Source organism: Mixophyes fleayi, chromosome 8 (assembly GCF_038048845.1).
Source record: "Mixophyes fleayi isolate aMixFle1 chromosome 8, aMixFle1.hap1, whole genome shotgun sequence".
NCBI classification, from domain to species: Eukaryota; Metazoa; Chordata; class Amphibia; order Anura; family Limnodynastidae; genus Mixophyes; species Mixophyes fleayi.
Window position 1 is genome coordinate 27674391 of NC_134409.1, and position 26838 is coordinate 27701228.

General features: G+C 38.0%; 1 protein-coding gene across 1 annotated transcript in view; it reads right to left on the reverse strand.

Moving 5' to 3' along the window:
* Window positions 1-7129: 7129 nt before the first annotated feature.
* Window positions 7130-26838, reverse strand: part of LOC142099089 (histo-blood group ABO system transferase 2-like) — a 34103-nt gene continuing 14394 nt past the window's right edge. The window contains exons 3-5 of the mRNA XM_075182210.1: window positions 18460-18603; window positions 9332-9460; window positions 7130-8212 (exon numbers count right to left, since the gene is read on the reverse strand). Of these exons, the coding sequence (XP_075038311.1) occupies window positions 7522-8212; window positions 9332-9460; window positions 18460-18603 (964 nt within the window). The 3' untranslated portion in view covers window positions 7130-7521. The remainder of the gene's footprint in view (window positions 8213-9331; window positions 9461-18459; window positions 18604-26838) is intronic.

Sequence of the window (26838 nt, forward strand, 5' to 3'; positions counted from 1 at the left end):
CTGAGGTATAAACTTTAATTTCTATGCAAAAAGTTTGTTCTCCACAGAAGGTGTCCAGCTGGTAGCAAGAAGGATATGAACCAGACCCCACAGGTTTGTGGCGCAGTAATGATGGTAAGCCTGTTGTACCAAAAAGTGTTTATCCTGTTTTGGCACAGCTTAGTCATGATTTAACGCACTTATCAAAGACTACTTAAGACCTATTGGTATGCCCCAGAATTATTTGCACTAGCTACAAAATTCTGTGCTAGCTGTTTAACCTGTATACAGTCAAATCCTGGACACACTGCTCTCACAGAACCAGCACACCTCCTAGCTACAGAGGGACACTTCCAGGTAATACAGACTGATTTTATTCAACTCCCAATGATAAGAAGGTTGCAATATGTTTTGGTTTGCATGGATTTATTTTTCTGGGTGTGTGAAGACATGGCCCATGGCCATAGCCCGAGCAAACATGACAGGAAAGAAGACAGTTCAGGAATTTGTATACAGGTACGGGTTAACGCAAGTGATACCCTCAGACCAAGGTACGCATTTCACAGATAAAGCATTTCAAGTAATGTGTGATTTTATCAGTATAAAGCAACAAATATACAGCATGAAGATCACACCTAATGGACCCTTGCATATTTTTCATTATGAAACACTTTCTGGAAAACTTCCTAAAGTTGCAGTGGGCCCTTGCTGGACTAACCTACAGGAATTGACTTGACTGTTAAATACTTGGCACAAGTGAGCAGACAAATGAGGCAGATCTTTGATGCACTGCATTCTACTCATCCGCCTGATATTAATAAATGTCATGATCTAAATCCAGGTGACCTTTGATGATAAAGGTGGTCGCAAGAAAAAGAGAGATGTCTTATTGGTGTTAAGTCTCTTACCAAGTTCATGTTCAACTTCGGCCAAGGTGGGAGAGAAGTCAACGTGGATACATGTCTCACACTTCAAGAAGGTAACTACTCCCTCTTTACTACTAGAAAAGAAGATATCTTTGCAAACACTTCTATCAGTCTTTTAGTAAAAACAGCTCCAGTTACAACAGTTTAGATGGCCATAATAAACCCCAGCCAGGAATTGGATCAGTCAGCATCAGGTACCTCTGGGGGAACCAAAAAGGTTCCTACTGTGAAAATAAATTGAGACAAGGAACCTGACAATGAATTTGTTAGGAGCCATTCCAGAAAGGACTTTGAGCATTCACAGTAGCCAAAACCATCTTTGTTGGAGGAATCATCTTCATTTTGGATGCATATTGTCTGTCTCCTGACTGTTGTAAAACAAGTAATTTGACAGACCCACATTTAAATATGGGAAAAAGACGCCTGGGGAGAAAACTTGTTGCTTTGCACACTTACAATTACTGCTCAAGTAACCAATGAAACTAATTGTTATGTATGTTGACATATACCTCCCACAGGAGGAAAGAAACCTTTGTAGGCAGTACTAGTCTCTGGTCAAAGGTAGAAGAGCAGTGGGACACTAGAAACAAAACCTGCCTTCAGTTTAGATATACTTCAGCTGCATATCGCCATCAAAGTCAATATTTGAGATTGGCAGGTGGGTTTGGAAACCTTCATATCTGTATGTCAGTTCAGAGCCCAGTGGGTAAGAAAATGTATTACATGCACTCAGAAAAAAGGTCATTTTATTTCCTGTTAAAAAAAATAAGGACATAGGGGTTCCTCATTGTAGCTATGCTAATGTATCAGTAATTTTATTAAAATAAAGTGACTAAAGAAAGACATCATGCTTAATGTATGACATGCCAGGAAACCCCAGTATAACTCCTCTTACAAAATTGAATATTTCAGATGGTTCAAAGCGGCCCAGGCCATAAGTTATGGGGTCTCCTGTGTGTTACCCAGGAGGCTAATGGAACTTGTTTCCTCTGCCGAGTTATCCCTGCAATAGTTATAAGAGGGGTAGAAATCCAAAACAACAAACAGTTCCATTATTGAATTTTTCCTCAAGTACAGGTTAGGATATTGTCAGATAGACTGCATCAATAGTTAGAATTTTTAGATAAGGTGATAGATGAAACTAAAGAAACACTTTCCATCATAAATGAAGAATTGACTAAAATAAAGAAAGTGTCATTACAAAACCAAGAAGCCCTTGATGTGTTGTTAACAGAGAGAGAATGAGTATGCAAATTAATAGGCCAAGAGTGTTGTAATTATATTTCAGATCAACATGATGTGGTTGATGAGCATTTAACAAATTTAGCAAATTACAGAAAGAGGCAAGGGAAATTAGCAGACCAGCATTGCATCCTCTCTTGTGGCTAGGGGCAGGTTTATCCCAATGGATGTCAGGTATAGGTTTAGTACAATATATGGTAATAGGTCTTGTGTTCCTGGTGATCATTTAAATCATTATGAGATACCTTCCTATAATTCTTAGTGCCTTATGCAAGCAAGGAAAGAAAAAGATTAAAATCCAGGTAATAAAAACTAGTCTGGATATCCAGCATTTCATGAGAGGTGACATACTAGGGCAGGCAAATTAGATGGTATCGGAGGTATCAGAGTGTGGAATGATGGAGGATTGTTTGAACATTCAGTTTGGCTTACATAATAAAGCCAATCAGCCTTGATTGTATTATATGGTACAGCTTTAGTGAAATTAAGTTTTACAAGAAAAGAAAATGTTTATAACTTTCATGCTTCATGAAATGTACGTTTTGCAAGGTCGTACTTTCTGTCTTTGTGCTTATTTAGAAAAACAGTGATAAGAAAAGTAGTGTCTCCAAGCCTCCAATGTAAGGCCTCATATTTTAGCACATTATGGTTAAGGAGGCATATTCTTTGAGTAGAGGAGCATGTAATTAATAGTTATCCAATCAGTGTAAATGCCAAGCTAACCGCCCCTCTGTGTAAGGGTGCCAAGATTATTGTTTAAAACATATTGACAAATGTATTATTGTTATCATTCTGATCTGCTCAGTCAGATGGTCCGTGTTCACGTAACTTAATAAACTTGACTCTATTTAAAAATATCAGATCCTCTGACTATCCTCAGACTACTTTATTTTAACGGCTACAACAATCCACATGACGGGTCATAAGTTTCTCTTCATTTGCATATCAGGCATGAATCCTGTAAGTATGGTATTTAAGAAAATATGATAGTTTCCTTATGCCTTATTTCCTTTCATTCAAACGTAGCCCGTCTGTTACTCAGTAGAGATGTCCTGAGATATCAGAGAACCCCAAATAATATGAGGGGTCTGTTGTTGGATATTATTTATGGATATAACTTTAAAGGGTAATTCCAAGAACTTTTAGCATGTACGACCTTCATAAATTGGTATCGGAGACTCTGCAGTTAAGAACACACAGCTGGATCTCTCTATACATAATTACATCATGGGTAGAGCACAAAAATTTGGAACAATCAAAAGATTGGCACCTGGTAGGAATTTTTAATAATCCAGGGAAAATGTAGATCCATTGATTAATCAATAGAAATTATACAAAAAAAAGTTTGGCATCAGCAGTAATGTGATACATTCTAAGTGAAAGAAGGCACAGCTGAAACAACAGGAGGAAATATGGGTCAGAGTGAAAATTGGGACAGTTGTGAGGGTGCATTAGTGTGAATAGTGTTGTTGGGAATAAGGTCACCTATTGAAAAGAGATGGGTTTTCAAAGAGCTTCTAAAGGTTTGAAGGCTAGGGGAAAGTCTAAATGAGCATGGCAGGGAAATCCATAAGTAGGGAGCCACACGGGAGAAGTCTTGTAGGCGGGAGTGAGAGGTGGTTACCAGAGACAAATCAAAGCGAATGTCAGATATAGATCTAAGAGGGCGAGAGGGAGAGTATTTTGATATGAGATTTGAGATGTATGCAGGGGTAGTGTTGTTTTGAGAATTGTAGGTAAGATGAGTAATTTGAATTTGATTCTGGAGGACACAGAGAGCCAGTGTAGGGATTTATAAAGTGGTGCAGCAGATGTGAAGCGGTGAGAGAGGAAGATCAGCCTGGCAGCAGCATTTAGGATGGATTGAAGTGTGGATATATGGGTTTAAGGAATGCCAGATAGCAGGAGGTTGCAATAGTCAAGACAGGAGATGATGAGAGAATGGATAAAAGTTTTGGTAGCATTTTGAGTTAGAATAGGGCGTATTCTGACAATGTTTTTAAGGTGGAGTCAACAGGACTGGGAGAGAATCTGGATGTGAGGAATAAATCAAAAGGTAGAGTCAAGTGTGACACCAAGGCAGTGGTTTTGGGAGACTGAGGAAATTGTGGTGTTATTGACAGTGAGGGAGATTTGAGGGCAGGTGGTGACTCTGGGAGGAGGGGATTATAAGCTCTGTGTAGGACATGTTGAGCTTTAGGTAGCATTGGGACATTTATGTGGAGATAGCAGAAAGACAGTTGATTGCACGAGTCAGTACAGAAAGAGAGAGATCAGGGGAAGAAATATAGATTTGGGTGTCATCATTGTAGAGGTGGTATTGGAGTTCGAATGAGCGAATTAGTTCTCCAAGTGAAGAGGTGTATAATGAAAAAAAGAAAAGGGCCAACAACAGAGCCTTGTGGGACTCCAACAGACAGTGGGAGTGGAGGGGAGGTTGTGCCAGATGTAGAAACACTAAAAGAGCATTTTCTATGGGTAGGAAGTGAATTGGAAAAGAACTGTGTCACAAAGGCAAATGGAGTGAAGGGTGTGTAGGAGAAGAGGTTGATCAGCAATGTCAAAAGCAGCAGACAGGTCCAGGAGAATGAGACTTTGCAGTTAGTAGATCATTGATCACTTTTGTGAGAACAGTTTCAGTGGAATGTTGGGGACGGAAGCCTGACTGCAGAGAGTTGAAAATGGAATGAGAGGAGAGAAAAAGAGATGGGTGTTTATACACTAGTCACTCAAGAAGTTTGGAGGCAAAAGGGAGTAGAGAAATAGGGTGGTAGTGGGAGAGAGAGGCTGAATCAAGAGATGGTGTCTTTAGAATTGATCAGATGAGCACATGTTTAAAGAAGGATGGAAATATGCCAGTGGAGAGAGACAAGTTGAAGAGGTGAGATATAGGTGGGCATGCAGTGGAGGAGAGGGAGCGGAGAAGTTGGGAGGGAATAGGGTCGAGGGGATAGGTTGTAGGGTGAGATGAATAGAGGAGTACATAATCTTCGTCTTCAGTGACTGGAGAGAATGAATTAAGGGTGAATTGAGGAGTGTAGGCACAGGTGGGTAGAGTAGGTGGAGTGAATGGAATTTGGCATGAGGAAATATCTTGCCAAATGGTATCAATTTTGTCTTTCAAATAAGTGGCAAAATCATGAACTTTGAGGGAGCAAGGGGAGAAGGTGCAGGTGGGCAGAGTTGATGGTGGCAAAGAGGCGACGTTGGTTAGAAGATTGGGTGGATATTAGAGATTTGAAGAATGTCTGTTTGGCAATTGAAAGGACAGTGCTGTAAGATGAAAGGATGCATTTTTAGTGGAGGAAATTGGGATAGGAACGAGATTTCCTCCAGTGGCGCTCTGCAGTGGTGGAACGCTTTTGCAGGTAGTGAGTCACTTTGGTGTGCCATGGTTGTGGTGTGGATCTTCGGAGACTATATTTAGTAGCTGGAGCTGCATTGTCAAGGGTTGAAGTAAGTGTTTTGTTATAGAAAGAGGCAGTCTGATTAGGACAGGACAATGCAGTCCTTGGAGAAAATAGTTGTTTTAGTGAAAATGAAAAGTGTATTATTATTGTACTCAGCCTATGCTTGCCACTCCTCCCTACTCCATTCCGCCTCTACAGATGTAAGGACACTTAAGTCAACAATACACAGAAGTCTACATATGGACATATGCATATGCATGTTTTGTGTGTATGTGCAGGACAGAAATGCATAGCTTACAGACATATGTCCAACTCTTCATTTTAAACAAAGCTTAATTACATGTCAGCAATCCTCTTCATCAGATCGCTATTGAAGAGTACTGGAGAGATGGAGTTTGCTACACAGAGTGGGGGATGGTGACAGATCATATCAAAGCAGTAGATGTCCAAAGGTGTGTCCAAAGCTAGCTTTGAAAAAGTCCTAACTCGAAACGCGTCGCTACAGCTACATTTATACTGGATTCTTTAAACCACTCATACTATGTCCCATCCTTTCATCTTATACTGACCGGAATCTTTGTATCGTAGTCTTCTCAGAGCCCTGAGGATTTCAGAACGGAACTCAGGTGAACTACTGCGTGATTACCCGGACAGCTGAGAGGTTAGCACTTTCACCGAGACGCTGAGACTGAAGTTGGAACTTTTCCCTCCGTGTGGACGCTGGAAAATTGCAAGTATTTGCTAAGCACTAACTGTGTGAGGTCTGCAATATAACAGTGGAGGAGATATACATCTATAGGAGCTCCAATGGGCAATTATCCCAACAGTCGGGACAGCTATTTATTAATTTGAAGATTGTGAGATTCTATGGTCTGAGGAAATATCGGAACTGGGACTATTGTAATTGTGGTTATTTGAGATAAATAATTTTTGATATACATCATGCATTTTTTTCAGATTGATTCTGATATTATTATCATTGTGGTTATTTGAGCGGAATTGATACTGATATTAATATCCGGTACATGTCAGCGAGATTCATTATTTTTCCAGATTGATTCTGGCGATCTTATGCATTTTATATAATAAATATTTGTGTTTATTTGCAACCATTGTAGACTTATAATTTATTGAGGAACATTCATGTTCATTGTCATGCAATTTACCTTCTGGATGTTTCATATTAGCGCTGTCTCAATTTTCATAGCGTAGAGTATCATTTAGGGGAGAGACCTTCACCCAGATTAGCGGCGTTTTGATACATCCAAAAAGGTTTTTTCTATACGTTATTTAGCGCCAGGTAAATAGTATTTTTACAGATGTCCAAAGGTGAGCAATCCTTTTAAATAAACAAATTGCAGAACAGATAGAACGCGGGGCTGATTTTGTGCCTTTTCTCTTATGTCTTTCCACTTAGCAGGAACCTGATTTTTCTGGGTGAACCATCATTACAGTTAAAGAAAGATCTACAATATAGTAAGATAAATTGTTGCAGTGAACAGAACAAGATAAAAGAAGTACGTTTCTTTAAATAAAATAACTTACAGCAGACAATATTACAGTACCAGGAAATCATCATCATCAACATTTATTTATATAGCGCTAGCAAATTCCGTAGCACTTTACAATTGGGAACAAACATTAATTAAACAATACTGGGCAATACATACAGACAGAGAGGCAAGCTTACAATCTATGGGAATGTGTTTAATACTATAAAAGGTCCATTTTATTGTGCATCATCAAGAAAAGGCTTCATGGTGATCAGTTCATACCAGACTGTCACAAATATGGTCATATTACTATTCAGATAGTGTGTCCAATAGTCACCTGACAGGGTGTAGAGAGAAAGACATGACATCAACAGCTTCACACTGTGACTCTTCAATTACGTTTCTTTGCTGGGGGAAAGAGTTCTAGAAAATGAGTTCAATTTGGTCCTTTGTTTTGGTTAGAAAACCATTTTAGTTTCTCACTTCATTATGGTTTTTATGTACCGCTAGGAACCGTCTCTTCTTTATATATTCACCGTGAGGTAGATCAGTGTCCCACAGATATTCAGGGGAAAGCACTTTAGTAGGTTTATTGTATACCAGGTACCTGTTCAGATGAGACTCCTCTTGCCACACAGCTTCAATGTTCTTTTTCTTGTCCTCTGTGATACCTTTCTGGCAAGCCATGCTGAGCTTGTAAATTTCTTCCACTTTTCCACCATATAAAGCTGCCATGTAATAGAAATCTCCTTGGCCATGGGGTACATATGCAGCAGAAATTGGTCGACGCTCATAAGTAAAAGACTCTGGTTCGGACAGGAAAAAAACTGGGTGGAGTGTGGCTACCAGGTCTCCAAGTATTTCAACACCCATATGATCATTAAACACCATATCCACATCAGCACATATCAAGTAGTCTATCTCTTTAGGCATGTGTTCCTTGGTGAAGACTGTGAGGGTGTCCATCCTTCTCATTGACACATCCTGCCAGCGTTGGTCGGCAGTAACTTCATGCAGTTGCAAGATACGACCATTAGCTATTGCTATTGCGGGTTTAACTACATCACTGACTTTGTCTGTGAAGACATAATACGTAACTTTGTGACCGACCATGAAGAAACGTTCTGCTGACTCCAGGAATGGCTGAAGGAACCGAATATACCTGGAAAGAAATACTTCATTATTGTTCAAAAATACTCACCATGAAAGAAACTCAATAAATACTAATACACTATAAATATTCATATAATAATCTATATTTATGTTGTAATTTCCTAGTATTACATAAAACTTACAGGTGCTATCTATGAAGAAACCAAGCGTACCATTATACTCAGTCATTTTATCTTTGTTAGCGATGGCACATGACGAACATCACTAATACATTTAAATAGCCTCAGTTATTACATATAACCAAGCTAAAAAAAAATCTGATGTTATAGGTATATATCATTGTTTGTTGTGAAATATGTTTAGAAATATTGAGAAGATTATATATATATATATATATATATATATATATATATATATATATATATATATATATATATATATATATATATATATATATATACACACACACACACACACACACACCGGTGTCATAAGGGAAATTTTAATAATAATTGCTCTATAATCCTATATATATATATATATATATATATATATATATATATATATATATATATATATATATATATAAACAAAAACAGACATAGATCCTTTGCACTCACCATGTACAGACTGGGGTGCAAGAGGGGGTTGCCCACATTGTATAGACAAGAAAACAGGGATACTCTGCACTCTCCAAACACATAATTAATGCTGTACCAAGTACTATATTAAAAACAGGGAATGTTAGTTCTACGTATTGCAATATATGTTAAGCTGACCAACTCACGCCAAAGTCTTCCCATTCTGGTCAGTCCTAACATGATCAAATGCTATGCTATTGCCGAGGATCTATGTCTGTTTTTGTTTATACAATGTAAGTCCCATGACTCTTGCACCCCATTACATAAGACTTACAGGTATTATATATGAAGAAATCTACAAGCGTACCATTATACTCAGTAATTGTATTTTTGTTAGTGATAGTACATGACAAACACCACTAATAATGTTTCAATAGCCTCAGTTATTACATATAACCAAACTAAAGAAATGTTAACTTGCAGTTATATATCTTTGTTCGATCTGAAATATGTCTAGAAATATTGAGAAGAAAAATCTGAGCTGTTCTCTTCCGTTTACCCTTATTTAGTGTAAAACTACTACTTACTTTTTCACAGCAAATACAAACAATCCTATCCTTGTGTCCTTATATTGGTCATTTAAGATGTTAATGTTATATAATCCTTCCCAGATAACCGGGGCAAGCCAGGGAGTAATGGCATTGAGTCCTGCTTTCCTATAGAAGGAAACACAAGCATACTGTTAGAAAAGTCAAAACTTTGCATAAAGTGATTTTCAAACCAGCGTCAAATAAAAATGTCACTATAGACAGGTTCGAATATTTAGAGTAACATTGAGAGAAGCTGAAAGACTAATAGATGCCATTTAATAGTCAAATTGGGAAGATCATAGCCACATCACTTATGCTCGAAATTTCTTTTGGAGATGTCTATGTTTTTAAGAATAAATATATGGTACATCAACCATTGCAAACTGTTAAGTGATATTTGCTATTTGGAGGCGTGGTGGAAGTGGGCTGATATATGCCATACCGCCACTTCTACTGTTTTCATTTTAAAATTTAAAATTCCATTCACCATAACGCCACTTCTAAATTTCCAAACAACCATTCTGTTACCTCTTTGACCACTGATTTGAAGTAGTGTAAATATGTTGTGATTAGGGATTGAAAGGAATGTAAGAATCAAGGTGCAATTGATCTGAGAGGGTTTTGTACTAACGGGGCAGCAAGTTAAATTTATATAATACTCATTGAAAGGATCCTAAAATTGCAGAAATAGTTACTATTCTATCTGCTCGGATGCAAAACAGCTTATAGCCAGCAGGAGCTATTATACCTATTAGTTGCGATCAGTGTTTACGGATGCATGGATTGCCAGTAACTGAGGAACATTGAGATGGATTGTGGTTCCTGACAATGGAACCCTTGCTTTGTCATTTATCTGTATCAGGTGAGCCATACTGACTTTTGTGTGTGCACATGTTACACAAACGTTTTGGGTCACTGTACTCGGTCAAAGTACAAATAATGAGAGAGACAGACAGACTCCTACTTGAGGCACAGTAAGTTATTATGGGAACAAGTATCTAAAAACAGATTATTAATAGTTAGTTAAAATAAATATTTCTGTTTTCATTAATTAAATTTGCAGGTTTACTTTGTGTTTCACAAACAGTTGTAGCAAGTTACTATAAGCTGTATAATACATTCCTAGTAATAAGCAGAGAACCATGAGGATTTTCATGGTGGAGCTAAATACAAAAGCTGCAGTGAAACATATAGTGAAACAAATATATTTAAAAAACAGAATAAATAAAGTGTACTTTTTTTACTTTAAAAGTTGGCTTTTAAATGACTTTTGTGATCCTGCATATTAGAGGATTCTATGCTAATAACTTCCCATCTGCAAACTTCCCAGATGCACCCTTACATTTGTGTATATTTATTACATTTTGGATGGGTCAGCTATTTTACCTGTCTTTTGGATGGGGTGTAATAATTTATAGGGAGGTCACCTCTGCTCCTGCAAGAAGATTTGCAGATAAACTCATATGTACTAAGGAGCGTTTTACATTAAGTTAGATGGAGAAACCTGCAGCTTCTTTGTTTTGTACGACAATAATTATAAATCATCCAGAAAACCTCAGGGAAAAACCACAATATTTATTACAAATAGTTTAGAAGGAAGATAGTATTTCTGTATTACACACATCACGAAGATCATCAAGACAGCCTATCTTCACCTAAGGTAAACTCACCCTGTGATGCTCTTGTATCTAGGTTGAAGGGTTTTATTAGCGTTACCATTGGTTACAACACTAAGACTGCACTTCTTTTAGTAACTCTAGTTATATGAAATATGCTGTACATTCTGTAACATTTGGCAACATTAGTCGTCAGATAACAGACTGCCGTTGTGTTATATGCTTACAAATTAATATGGGTTTCGTACTGTATAAATATATTCTAAATAGGACAAAGACCTGCTGCATCTGTGGATTTAATGGGCCTGGTGCTGAGTTGGACATATGTTGGACATAATTTCTGCTCAAAAAACCTGCCCAAAGAAATAGCGTATTTACGCCCATACGCAAAGTGGGAGGCATCTCAAGATCATACTTGCCTACTCTACTCTCCCGGAAATTACAGGAGGCTGCCAAATTTCGTGAAGTCCTTCTGGACTCCCAGAAGTCTAGGCATCCTCCTGGATCCTTAGGGGGGGCAGGGCTTAATTAAGTGATTGCGCCATTAAGCCTCATGTCCTAAATGATGTGTTTCATTGAGCACCACCCCCACACGCCCACCTCCACCTAACCCTCCATATACCCCAGATGCCAACTTCAAAATGTTGACAAGTATGCTCAAGATGCAGCCCGCTCTGCAGCTGTAGCATAAGGTCCAGGTTTATAACAGTAATATATATACCCACAATCACATACACACAACCAGGTCATAAGCACAACAACATTTTTTTTACATTTGTTTTGATAGCCAGAAACATGTTCACTATTAGCCTTGATAGAATACCGCTGATATAATATTCCTGCCCGCCTATGAATAGCAATACTTTTACTATTTGGAGTCAGTTACTATGACAACAAACAGCATAACGCTGGGCTTAGCTTTAGCGATAGTTTTATGTGGATCCCCACAGAAGCTGTATTCTCCAATTAATCTCCACCTAGTGCCATACCGCCACTTATCACCATTTTATGTTATTGACCGACAGATGTGCAGACATGTATTGAATAAACATTAACAAAAGGGGGGAGAAAGAAAATGTGTGTACTGGGGTACTCCAAGATCCAGAGTGTTAAAACATATTTCAAACTTTATTGATATGCATTAAAATGTTATTTCAATAGATTTTCTTTGTAAATCTTTAAAAACAATTACAATTAGCGAAATATATAAAATAGGAGTATTCGAACTGTAAGCCAGAGAGAGTAACTGTTAAGAATAGCACATACACACTGCTATACTGTGCCACAAGCCCCTATAATATTACTAATATATATTCCTATATATATAGGTTGTTCTTTATTAGTCGCTTACAGGATATTAATACTGCCTAAATATTACTGGCAAAATGTTTTGTATTAACTCTGGTTAAAATATATATAAAGTTCCAAGAGATATGATCTGCACATTCTCTGGTGTTTTGTCATTTAATAATAGAACCGGAAGAATGGAGCATGTTGTACTAACTGAAACAAATGCAAAGCATAAAGTACTTTGAAAACAAAATTATAAACTGAAGAGCTAAATCAAGCGTTGGTTCTCCACATATATAAAATCAGAACACAGGGGATTGCACACAGTCAAAAAATGTGCATTTTAAAATTTTGCTAATTTGTCCTACGGGCCCGTACTCCCAAAAAACCAGCCAAAATAAATCAGGGTGCATTTGATTGCTCCCCGAACCAAGCAACTATGTCACCAATGCTTCCTTGTCACTCCCCCAACCAATCAGTAGCTCACACCACTTTGCCCGTGGCAAAAACAGGACTTTCCCACCAAAAATAGGACTGTCCGAACAAAAACAGGACTGTCCCACCAAAACAAAAACACAAGCACTCATCGTTTCCATCGCTCCTCTGTTATGTTTTAGACAGCTGAATGGAGAGGAGATGGAAAATTACAGAGAGCATCGATCTTTATAAAGAGACTCTGATGCAGTGCACAAAAGAGACATCAGAGCATGGTCAGTGAAAATTAGAACATTTTCTACTTTCTCCTATCGCTGTTCTGTCACCCGGCTTAAAGATACGGAAGTATGCACAGCAGCGCTATCATTCTATAAGGATCAATGATCTCTATGAGAAATTCTGTTACCCTTCTTTTCAACTGTCACAAACAGAATAGAGTAGAAATTGAACTTATGTTTGCATGCACAATACAACTTATTCTTATAGCTCTAGACTACGATAATTTGTATATTATCACACTTCAACTACCCACCTACTCTGTAACAATATGTGAATTGTTCTCAGTGTTCTATGGAGAAGGCAATGGTGTTTTACACATTTCCTGTTTTTAGGGACAGTTCACCAGGATTTTTTCGTTTTTTGCAGTCTTAATTAAAAATGTATGACATTGTGTATACATCCGAGAGCAAGCTATTGTCTTATTTCAATGAAGGCTCCTTTCATTAGATATACAGGAAGGGCTTACGGTGTACATAGGCTTACCCTGTGATCACATCTGAAATATGTCTAGTTTTACATACATATTTCTGCTATTAGAAGCCATCTCATAAAAAGCTGTGTGCTTTTTAGGATTAGTGGTACCTTAAAGAAATTATAATCTCTCACATTGTGCTTTATTGTTTCAACAGATGTACACCAGGCAGAATTTTATACTCAACTTTTTTTCTTTTAAATTTGAAACCCAAGAACAAATAAAAGATTCTAGCTTGAGATTAAATGCAGAGAACAAACTGGAATTCTACAAAGGGAAATGAACAAATAAAAGAGCTACAAATAAAGCCTGTGTATTAACAATAGAAATCTTAAGGTACAAAGGGTAGTTTCAAAAGAGTACTTGTACAACAAGCATTTCAAATGGGGAATTGTGGATATAAAAACTGATTTGCCATCCTCTTCCACCCAAACCAATCTCAAAGTCCGCAAGTCAGTATTCAAACAAATGATAAGGTATAGCGATAGTATGTTACAGAAGTAATAAAAATAGAAATATAGGTTATATATTAATGACAATTGGCATACACTCATGGTGGTGTTATATTGCATACAATGTTTATAAGTTATGGGAGAGAGAAAAAATGGACACACACAAAATAGATATTCATTTGTGCAGCTTACTTTGGGAATGCAGATTAGTATGAAAAGAAAAAATGTGTAAACGTAAAAAATAAATAAAAATTAAAAATAGAAATGAAGTGAATTTGAAAAATTAATTATGCTTTATATCATATGTTTCTTTTATTCTAAAACAAACTGATAGTGTTCCTTTAACCAGTTCACCACTGAGGCTTTCCTTACCCCTGTGTTGAGTATATTTTGACACTTTATTGGGGCTGCTTCCATTCTAACATTAATATTAATGTGTTTATGCATTACACACACAAATCTTACCTTGGATTTTTTTTCTCATTTGAATTGTCAGAAAATACCATTTGCTTGCTTATACTTCCTGCCATGGCAAAGAAAATGTGCCCAAAATGGCCAATAAAGTGCAAGACAATGAATTAAAGCAAATATATGTATGTTCTTTTCTAAACACCACCAAGGAATATGTTGTCATTTCTGCTTTAGCGTCATTCCACCTTTCCAAAACAGCAAAATGCAGGACACTACACATAGGTTATCATGATAAAATCTGAACTTGAAAAGGATAATGCATTTTGTTTCCTAGTTTACACCGTCTTGAATAAAATGCATAATGGAAAAAAAGATGGCATTTTTCTTCTACTTGCATTGCTTGTTATGTGGAGAGTTTACATTTCACCTGTACAGTTGCAGAAGTTGTCTGGCTTTTTATTGCTATTATTTAGACATTTCATCAGCTTTTTATATGTTTTTTTTTTCTAAATCATAATTTATATTAATATTATTTTATTTTTGTTGAATATATTCACATACAGTGCTCCATCAGGAAGGCATTAAAATCCAATAGGGTCTGATTCAGACTGAGACTTAGACCACTTTTCATAGAGCATCTTTGCATTTTTTTGCACTGCGCAAGCACAGGAATTGAACGTACGCACCTGCAACTGCGGCTAAACTTATTGCCACTTATGACCCCTGTGCCTGAAGAGACAAGGGAGGGAAGAGGTGTTATAACATAGGCAATGCAGAGTAGGGGCATGTTCAAGCAATTGCGCACACATTTAGGCTAGGGTATAGTTGCAGATACAGCTGAAAAGGGGATATATTTCCAGTGGTCAGGGGTAGGTATAGGTAGTGGATAATGATAAAAACGAACACCCAAAATAGTACACCTCTTGTAATTAGAGGTTTGCAAATGCTTCAGTGACACATATTGAGACTTTTGTAGTCACTCAGGCATAGATTAGTATTTGCCGAATGTGCTGTAGGAAAGATAAAAAAAATTATATATATATATATATATATATATATATATATATATATATATATATATATATATATATATATATATATATATATATTCTATATATTTATAATTCTTATATCATAAAAAAACACTAGCATATTCTCAAAAATGGATGAGATTTTAAAGAAAATCTTACCTGAAAATCCAGATATTGTTTTCAGGAAAGCGCCAGATTTTAAACAAGCATTGACTGTCAATCACATCAAAACAAGCAAAATATGACTGAAATATCTGTATTTATGTATTTTCTTTTAGCTATTTTTAAGATGTTTTAAGATTTTTCAAACATAACTGTGGTTTCATATTGGGGTTGTGCAATAGCTTGGTCTGTACTGTGGACTTTAAAGTATTTTTAAGTTTAGCACAATAAAAATTGTGATTTATCCCCATGTTAATTCATTTATGGTACATCACAAACTTTCATAATCATTTACACAAACAAAATAGGACTTCATTCCAATTAGTATGTTTGGTTTGAGCAGTTTTATATGTTTATGTATATTGTCTCAAAGAGTGACATCTTGAAATCTATGTGCACCAAATTAGCGTTTTTTGAAGTTTGAGCGCATCTCACTAAAATAATTTTATAAGTAACATTTATGCCTCTCAATATATTTTTGCTTCAACATTTACAGATGAAGGTTTATGTATTGTTGATACAATTTAATATTTCACATTGTATTTACATTTGATGTGAAACTATTATATATTATCAGGAATTACTGACATGAAGTCTGTGTTGTGTAGGAAAATATCTTTCTTCAGATCACAAGTTTATTTTAATGTGCTGAGCTACAGGGTCTGTGTCCAATTCGGCAACACAATCAGGAGGATGAACTAGATGAGATCTGACAGTTTGGTACCGAGTCTGAGCAGACGTATCTATTCCAACTTCACAGGGCCAGTAAGCATGATCCGAAGATAATCACCAATGTGTGTGGGGCCAAACTTGTCAGTGACCAAGCAGTGCATTAGCAGTTTTGAGTGGAATTTCTTGTATATACAACCGATCAATAGCAAATTTCTTTCCCTTATCTGTAATTTATGCTATACAACACAAGATCTGCAATCAAAATTAGTTAAGTGGTTTAATCAGTGAATATGTGGTGTAATTCCATATTTATTGACTTCCTTGTAGTCCTAGAGGCAGAAACTATAAGCATAATTTCTTAAATGCCTCTTGGAAGGTTATCATCATAAAAATTTACCATGTTGTGTAAAATCAATAGGATTGCACTTTAATTCTTTTTTATTATCATACTATTATCTTGTCATGATGGAACATATGGCCTTTGAACGGTTTGCAAATGTCACAAATCTATGGACAAATATGAAGTTTACATCATCCACTCAAGGTTCCACTCCTGTCAGCTAAGAACAGGAAACTAAGGCTAGTGAGGGCACAGGCTCCCCAAAACGGGGCTCTGACAAATGTGACAAAGCTCTCAAAAATCCTCTGACAAATCTTGATTTCTATTGCGACATGCAGATGATGGGGTAAGAATTGTTAACAACATGGCCACAGTCTACCCATATTCTAATGGCTACTTCCAGCAGGATAGTGTGCAATGTCATAAAGAACACGTCATCTCAAGCTGGTTCCACAAACTTAAAAATGAGTTAATTGTACTCGAATGACCTCCACAGACAACAAATGTAAATGTATCAAGCTGCTAGTTTCCGGCGGGTTTGAAAAGTGGAGATGTTGTCTATAGCAACCAATCAGATTCTAGCTATCATTTATTTAGTACATTCTACAAAATGACAGCTAGAATCTGATTGGCTGCTATAGACAACATCTCCATTTTTCTTTTTATTTCTTTTATTCAATACTTTATTTGTGAAATGTTTGTCACGCATGTTATAAAGATTTGATATAATTCACTAAAGACTTAATTAAATAATACCTTAAAAGGTAAATCGGAATAAAAGGAACAATCCTAAATGAGGTGATAATTATAAATAAATTATGCTAAGAGATATGAGGGTGTGTGACTATATATAAGGTTTAAATAGGGGAGGTAAGAGGTAAAAGGGGGGGAGATGAGACTTAATCTGGGACTCCCGATGAACTGATATTTTGCAATATGATTTTATGTTTATCCATATTCAATATTATTTATAGGAAAATGGATGATATATTTTGAGTTTTGGTCAGGAGATGGTTAGGGACCAGAGGGGTGAGTGTAAATGAACCAATCTTTCCAAACTTGTGAGAATTTATGAGTTTTCCTATTTAATTATGCTGATATTTTTGTCATATATGTCAAGTACCAAGTTTTATTTAGGTTGTTGTCGAGAAAGGGGGATCTGGGTTTTCCCAGTATTTTGCGATAAGGCGTCTGGCTACGTTAAGAATCTGAACAGACAATTTCTCTGAGTATTTATTTAGGATATTGAAAGAAGATCCAAGGAGAAAGGACCATGGGAATTTAGTTATATGGTCATTAGTAATATCGCTAACATCTCCACTTTTCAAACCTGCCGGAAACTCGCAGCTTGATACATTTACCCCAAGATCTTAAACCAATAGACCACCATTGGGAGGTGGTGGAACAGTAGATTTTCGGTATGAATGTGCAGCTGACAAATTTACAGCAACTGCGTGATACTATCATGTCAACATCAGAATCAGAATCTCTAAAGAATGTTTCCAGCACCTTGTTGAATACATGTTATGAAGAATTCAGTCTGTGTTGGGGGCAAAGTGTGTGAGGGGGAGGGGCTACCTAGTACTATAATTTTATACCTAATAAAGTGGCTAATGAGTGTGTTACCTGAACATTATAAAATTACTAAAATTACATTAAATTATTAACACACCTTTTATCTTTAGCACTGATGAAGAATGAACCCTACCAATTCGCTGGGAACTGGTGATACTGTTGAGGCACGGAGAACAATGTCAATATTTCCTATTGAATTAACAAATTGCAGTCTCGTTAACACTAATGGCTGCCTACATTGTGTATAGGAGGCACTTTTAGTGCCTGGTTTAGCAACATGGAATATTTAATTCAGCAACTCTGAAACAGAGGGTCAGTAGGAGGTTTTGGGTTCAAATGATTAGTCATCTAGGCTGTAAACTTGCTATAGATTATGAAGGAAACACCTACCTAACACCAGTGTCCTTTAGAAGTAGTTTCCTCTCACAGTGCTCCAACTCTATGGATTTGTCAATGACTTTTTTTGAACAAATTAGTGACCAATTAATCTGCGGTTCTTGTTTAACTGGAAAAAATAGTTCTGGGTTCTGTATGCTGCAGAGTAAAACAGAGGTTACAAGAGGTTAGTATGGAGATTACCAGATCAAATATAGATTCACAAGTAAAGTTCACAGGCAATTAGTATAATGCATTTGTTGTATGTTCTGTAAATGAGTCACACTATTATATCCATTGATAGGTCATTCTCTTTGATTTACAAAGGGAGGGAATAGCAATGTACAAGCAACACTTACAATTAATAAGTAATAACACTAATAAAGTGTTTGTTCTAACTATAATGTGTTTATTAAAGCTATCACACAACAGTTAAAGCATCCTAGAGGTAGGTTGCATTGAATATTTAGCTAACAAAATGTGTTAAAAATGAATTGCTAGGGATTTTTTTTTTAAAGATTTTATTTTTTGCAAAGATCAATAGTAAGTATCAATCAAAGACGCCATGTGTTACAAACAGCATATGAAAATACACGTAATAAAACAAATAGCGTCCATTAGATAAAATAAAAGGTGCAGATGTTGACCCGATTTTACAATAAAGAAAGATAGGAGAAACTACAAAACAAGACAAAAGAAAGGGGGGTGGTGTAGCGAGGTGGAAAGGGGGGTGGTGTAGCGAGGTGGAAAGGGGGGGTGGTGTAGCGAGCCACTTGAAGGTGAAAGGAAAGAAGTATGGAGGTAGAAGATTGAAAAGAGCAGAGGAGAGATGGGAAGGGTGAGGTAGAGGTTGAAGTGAAAGATCTAGATGGAATGATGTTGAAGAGTCATGAAAAGAAAGGAATTTGAATTTGGAAGTCCACGGTGCTCACACTTTATTAAATGATTTAGAGGTATTGCGGATGATACATGTCATATCAGTGGCGGATCCGGGGGGGGGGGGGGGCGATCGGGGCTAGCAGGGGCTTGCTGCCGACAGCCGCACACTGTGCAGGTCCGTTCAGCAGTGACAGTGTGCTGCCCGGCTGCTCTGATTGTGTTTTAAACACAATCAGAGCAGCGGGGCAGCACACTGTCACTGCCGAGCGGACCTGCACATAGTGTGCAGCTGCCGGCAGCCTTAGAAGTCGGAAAGGGGGCGGGGCCTAAATCCCCCCCCCTACATCGCCCCGGGTATAGCAATTTCCTAGATCCGCCCCTGTGTCATATATTCCCTTTTATATGTGTACCATATTCTGCTGATAATCGTCTGCAGTGTTGGTGAGAGGGCCTGCGTTCAATCAGTGGTGATTTGACACAGGGCAGCAGAAACAATGTGACGGAACATCTTCATTTGATGTTTGGTAGCAGATGGAATCCCAAGAGGGAGAAGGAAAAACCTGGGACAGTAGGGAATGTCAATTTGCAGTAGTTGTGATGCAAAGTTCCATCCAGAATGGGTCAAGTCTGGGACATTGCCAAAAAATATGGAGGAAAGATCCTTCCATCATGCATCCTCTCCAGCATGTGCTGGACGAGTCCAGGAAGATTTTTTATAGTTTGGTTGAGACCAAGTACCATCGATAAATAAGTTTCTATGCATTTTTTAAAAATTTTACACAAATTTACCTGGAGGCTGTGTTAGATCTTATGTCTTCCCAGTCTTCATTATCTAGGGGTCCTCCCAGGCCTTCCTCCCAAGCCTGATCATGAGAACCTCGACCGTCCGTGTCAGGGACCCTTAGTTCCCAGTGTAGTAGAGATATGAGACCACCAGAGGGAAAATGACTCAAAAAGGTCAACGGCCTGATATCTAAAGTTTAAATTTAGTGGTAGAATGAAAATTTCTTAGCTGTAGGTACTGGAAAAAGTGTCTGTTGGGAATGTTAAGATTTGTTTTTAAGTCATTAAATGAGGGAAAAGAATAGCTTTGGTGATATCATTGAGGTAGCGAACATCTTTCCGCTTCCAAGATTTGAAGGATGGTATTATACAACTTGGTGGAAATTTAGGGTTGTCAAAGAGTGGAATGATTGGGCTAAAAGCAGGGGCGAGATTAAATTTTGTGTTTGCTCAGTCCCAGGGAGATAGTGAGTGGGCTAGAACTGGATGATGAGAAGTGGGCTGCGGATGATTAGTGCAAGTGAGTCACAGGAGAGAAGAAATGCCCAAGCTCTCCGCTTCAATCGAGACCCAAATTCTTGAGGAGCTAGGAGAGTTCCATAACACACATTGGGCAAGCTGCGTAGCTAAAAGAAAATGTTTAAAATTGGGGACCCCTAAGGCGCAACCCCATGTCGATCTCTGTAGGACAAGGTGCTGGACTCTTGGGTGCTTTCAGCCTAATATGAATTGTAATGTGTAATCTTGCAGAAATTTGAAGACATATGGAGGGATGCATATGTGTAGGGCTTGAAAAATATAAAGTAATTTGAGTAAGATGTTCATTTTAATTGAATTAATGCGACCTATCCAAGAAATGAGATATTGACTTCAAGTTTCTAAGTCAGTTTTAATCTGGGGGAGAAGTTTTGGGTAATTAGCCTGGAAATGCTGACTATAATGTTTAATGATGTGGGGTAGGGAATTATTTTTATTCAAGTCTGAGTCAAATTGAAAATCAGTTATTAGGACACATTTTTAAAAACCATAATAACTTTATTAAAAATAAACTAAAAAATACAACAGGGAAGGTCTCAACACACTGATTGGTGATTGGCCAGTGCTATCGAACACTTAGGCGGTGTACACAACAAAAACATTTGACCAATTTGTTATCACCAACGATGTTATAAATGACTGAAGATCCAATCAGTCTGCTGATTCATGTGTGCACACTACACACGATTTACCTTCAGATCTGTGCTCTTCATCTAGTCCAAGAGCAGTGTAGTCGGTCATTCCTTTCACACTGCTTTACACACAAAATAAACTTTGACTTTTCCACAATGTCATTATAAATTTTGTTAGCTTCTGTTACTCTGTAACAAAATATTCAGTCTCAGAACGAACGGACAAATTATTACACCTACGGCACTCTCTACATTTAACAACACAGACACAGTGATAGGTTCCTACTCTCTCTCTTGGCCGAAAGTCGTGTGAGTGCGTACACAATGCAGGATTGGGAGGTGTTTGGAACAAGAGTTTAAGTTCTGCTGAACAATCAAATGAAACGACGATTGGTACTTTGGAACGTTCTTTCTGCAAGTATGCACACGAATGCAATATCGGCCCAAACCGTTGTTTATTGGGTGTTTGGCCCGGTAATTGGCTAAAAAACATGTAGTAATCCTTGACACACAACTATCATTTATTCCCCACATGGACTCTATATCTAAATCATGTTACATACATCTAAAGAAAATTTCCAGAATACGCACATATCTCACACAAGACACTGCAAAATCCTTAATTCATGCACTTATCTCCCGCATCGACTATTGCAATTCCCTCCTTGCTGGTCTTCCCAAAATCAGACTTGAACCCCTACAATCTATTTTGCACGCAGTGGCTAGATTGATTTTCCTTGCAAACCGTTCTTCCTCTGCTGAGCCACTCTGTCAGTCTCTACATCGGTTGCCTGTAGTTCAACAAATCCAATATAAAATTCTTTTACTAACATACAAGGCCAATCAACAAAATTGCACCGACATACATCTCCTCACTTGTCTCAAAATATCTCCCGACTCGACACCTCCGTTCTGCACAATATCTGCATCTCTCTTCCACTCTCATCACATCCTCCCATTCCCGATTACAAGACTTTTTTCAGGCTGCACCCACTTTGTGGAATTCCCTCCCTTGCACAGTAAGACTTTCCTCTAGTCTTCAACCCTTTAAGCGTTCTCTGAAAACCCACCTCTTCAGACAAGCTTATAATATTCCTCAACCAGCATCTTAATCTCCCTAGGTTACCCTATTACCACCCTCTACACAGCTAACACAAGACAACAACCCTCTGACCAAAATTGCTGTGTGACTGATCACACAGCCCACTGAAATCTTTTTGCCTTTGCATTGTAGCTGATCCAATATGCAATATGATGTAGTACATGCCCCTGTGTTTCAAACCGCCATTGTCCCATAGATTGTAAGCTTGAGAGCAGGGCTCTCTTACCTCTCTGTCTGTATGTATTACCAAATATTGTTCCCAATTGTAAAGCGCTACAGAATTTGCTGGCGCTATATAAATAAATGATGATGACGATGACTGCACGTGTTTCCTTGCAGAAAACCAAGGTTAACAGAGAAGGAACAATGATTTCAAGCACCACCCTCCTTTATAAGCTTCCAGTCTGTTATACTAATTCAAGTCAGCATGACAGAGTGATCTCCAGCCTTGTCCTCGTCAACACTCTCACCTGTGTTAACGAGAGAATCACTGACCTGATGTCAACTAGTCCTTTTGTGACAGTGCTGAAATGCAGTGGAAATATTGCTTTGGGGATAAAGTTCATTGTCATGCAAAGAGGGACTTTGAAATTAATTGCAATTCATCACTCTTCATGACATTCTGGAGTATATGCAAATTGCCATCATAAAAACTGAGGCAGCAGACTTTGTGAAAAATAATATTTGTGTCATTCTGAAAACTTTTGGCCATAACTGTAGTTTGCTAAAGACGAGGGAAAAGGATAAGAGCTAGAAAAGTGTGTCAGGTTTTTTGATTTTTTTCTCCACTTTTTGAAGTTTTTTATTAATGATTCCTCGTCAGTCCCAAATATACCTCTGAGGACACTATTAATAACTAATTATAGATGGAGAAGTGAAATTTGCTTTCCTTGGTTTGCCAACCTGCACTATCCTGTACACCTGAACATTATGTCTTGAATATTCTGCCAAGGTCAGGTAACAAGTGTAGGGGGTAGTGTTGATGTGATCGCATCACCGTGTCCCCACCCCCCTGCTGTTCAATGCTATAATTCAAGCTCCGCCTCCACCCACTTCAATAGTGAAGTGGGTGATATCCAAGAGGAGACTCCCCGAAATTTGGAAGTCTCCTGGAGTAGACAAGCATAACCTAAATAGATCTCTCCTAATTTTATAATAGACCCAATGCAAATGATTTAATTGTTAGTGAAATAGCAGCTAATGTCAGCTCAAAATGAGCATTGATATTTTAGTAATGCCTAGCAAAGAATAGCTAAGACTCTGCTTACCAGGAGGAAATACCCAGTGACATTACATGATGACCACCTCTTATAACAGCGAAAAAGTTACTTTTGCATTATACAAACATCATCTTGCACATATCTTGAAGCCAGAAACTTAACAGAGTGGTTCCTGGCTTCACCTTTGAACCCACCAGCAGTCATTAAAAGCTGCAGTGTAGTGTACTATTGCTGCTGAAAGTAGCAGCAATGATGTATTTATACAAAGGGGCACTACAATTAATTATAAGACTACTGGGGGCACTTTGTATCAATTATAACTCTATATTTTATTACTGTTCCTAATGGGGGTAATATTATTTATTTGACAAAGGGGCTAACATTTGTTGTGACACAAAAGTGGGTATTTATATTTAACATTGCAATCCTGAACCCACTGGGCAAGTGTACGAGGGGAGCCAGGCCTCTCTAGGTGTAGGAGCCTGAGATCGCCCCCCCCCCACTCCCCGCCCCCCCTTCCCAATCAATACCTTGAGGACTGGACCCAGCGGTAAGTGGTGGCCTTTTGGTACATTAACTTTTTTTTTTACACATTCTGACAAAGCAAGATAGCTTGAACCCTCAAATCATTTGCTGTTTGAGACAGCTTGACTATCAGAAACATGTCTGAAAAACCTGCCAGGTTTATGTGCATTTTAGAAATTACTTTTCATTCCACAAAGTCCATGCATAAACCACCGGGAATTCTGAAGAGGACATGATCAGTACCAAGGCAGGAACTTAATTACTAACAGCCTGTTTTGTCCTTTGGGTCATTAATCTAGGGTAGGGGTTTTCTGGTTAGCTTTCAAATCTCTACAGATATTCTTAATGCATAAAGTGAATAAGGTTTAGGAGACTTTTAATGCTTCTCCCTCAGTACAACATATAGGTCAGCATGTACATTATAGGAACTGTCATACTGATTGTATATCAAAATCTTATGATTGAGCATTATTATTATTATTATTATTATTGTTTATTTGTAAGGCGCCACAAGGTTACCACAGCACCGTACATGGTACAAACAGTAGACTATACAGGGTGAGACAGTACAGAACAATAAACACAAAGTACCAGTACTTCAGAAACTCCAGGCAGGCAGATACAGTAGAGACGGCGCGGAAGAACAGGTATGGAGACAGGGGGAAAGATGGGCCCTGCTCATACGAGCTTACATCCTGAGGGAGGGTAAAGAGAATCAGGTTCATAAGGGAGCCAGTGAAGCAACGGGGAGAGATAAAGGGGGCAGGGGAGAACCAGAAGAGGTGAGAGGTTAAGTGGATGGTTGGTAGGCCTTAAGGAACAGGTGAGTTTTAAGAGCCCGCTTGAAGGAGCACAGATTGGGTGAGAGACGAATGGAGCGAGGGAGGTCGTTCCAGTGAAGGGGGGCAGCACGGGAGAAGTCTTGGATTCTAGAGTGGGAAGAGGTGATCAGAGTGGAGGAGTTGCATTGCCCCTCAAATTAGACATGATGACCCTTGAGACTTTTCTATACACATCCATCTATACACTAAGGGTCTGCCTTTCAAGCTTTCTTCTTCTATATATCTTGAAGTTACCCTAGGCAAGATTAAGGCTAGGTACATACTGAAGAATTTTCTGACCGATGTGTTATCTCAAACAATTGTACCTACGACTGAAAGTCCAATCAGTCTGACGATTCATGCATACACACTGATACGATTTACCTTCAGATTTGTGCTCTTCATCTGGTCCTTCATCTGGTCCTCTAGTCTTCAGAGAATGACAGCACAATATTCAATCATTCATTATTGTCACATTGTCACACTGATTAAAACCACCTTGTTATAGCTATCCACATGTCCTAATGAATTTCATTAGCTACTGTGACTCTGAAACAAAACATTCTTAGAACAAACAAATTAATTGTTCCTTCTACAGCACTCTCTACATTTATTCACTTTCACATTCATCGTTAGCATCGGCTGAAAAGAGCCCGACTCTGTAAACTCTATGGAATTCATGACCATGAGGGCATACACACTACATGATCGGTTGGTGACTGGTCGGAAAATATTGAACCGTACGACCAACCAAATGAGCCGACAATTGACACTTTGGAATGACTTTTGACTATCGTGTCACTATACACACTAGCCCGACTTCCAACCAACCGGTCGTAGGTCGTTTGATTTGCCCGATTATTGGACGAAAACGCTCCAGTGTTTGCCTGGCCTAACCTGACTGTAGCCCCAGGCTATCCTACAGACTAGAATCTCCCCTTCACAGTTTGCACACACTGTGTATTATTTTACACCTGAATGAACAATAGAACCTTAATCTCATGAGCTCAGTATTGGGCCACTCTTTACTTATGCTACATCTAATATGTTATTCATACTTTCTTAGTTAGTCAAGGGTAGCTGACTGTGGATGGATGAAAGCAAGCGTAACAGGTGAAGGTTCATTTTAAAAAGAGGCTGCTGGCATAGCAATAAAGTTACCCAGCTCTGTTAGACAACCTGCAACAAACACTCAAGCCAACTTCTTAATATGCATTTTATTAATAAATGTGCTCAAGTGCTTTTCCCACAAATGTGCCACAGTGCTTTTCTGTATGTACAAGTGCATGTAGTAAGTCAGGTGGCAGTTTACAATGTCAAGTCCTGGTAGAAGACAAATATCTCACTATTCTGAAGACTCCAAACAAGATTCGGGTGGAAGTGAGATCAAGGTGAGACTTTAGCCTTTGACACACCTAGACACATTTATCCCAGGTACAAGAATATGTATTAAATAAATGTTTAAGATTCCCCTGTGATGCCCCCAATTGCAGCAATATACACATTAGGTTAACATCCAATTTAATATTACAAAGTATCCAAAAAAAACAAATAAAGTGTACTGTGCACTATTGGTACATTATAAAATGCAATAAAGAATAGAATATCATTAATTATTCTTTAGCCTACAGTGCTTGGTATTCTCAGGTGTTCTCACATCCAAGTACTAACCCAGCCCAATCCTGCTTCGCTTCCATGATGAGACAAGTTTGGGGTTGATCAGGGTGATGCAGCTGCAGTAGGCTTACATTAACACAATGTGTGCCTTCTTCTTAATAGAGGTGTGTCAATTCCTTTTTCCTGCAGTGTTACAATATAAACAAAAAATGTCCTTTACAATGATGTGTGCCCTCTTCTTAATAAAGATGTATCACTTCCTCCTTTTCCTCCAGTAT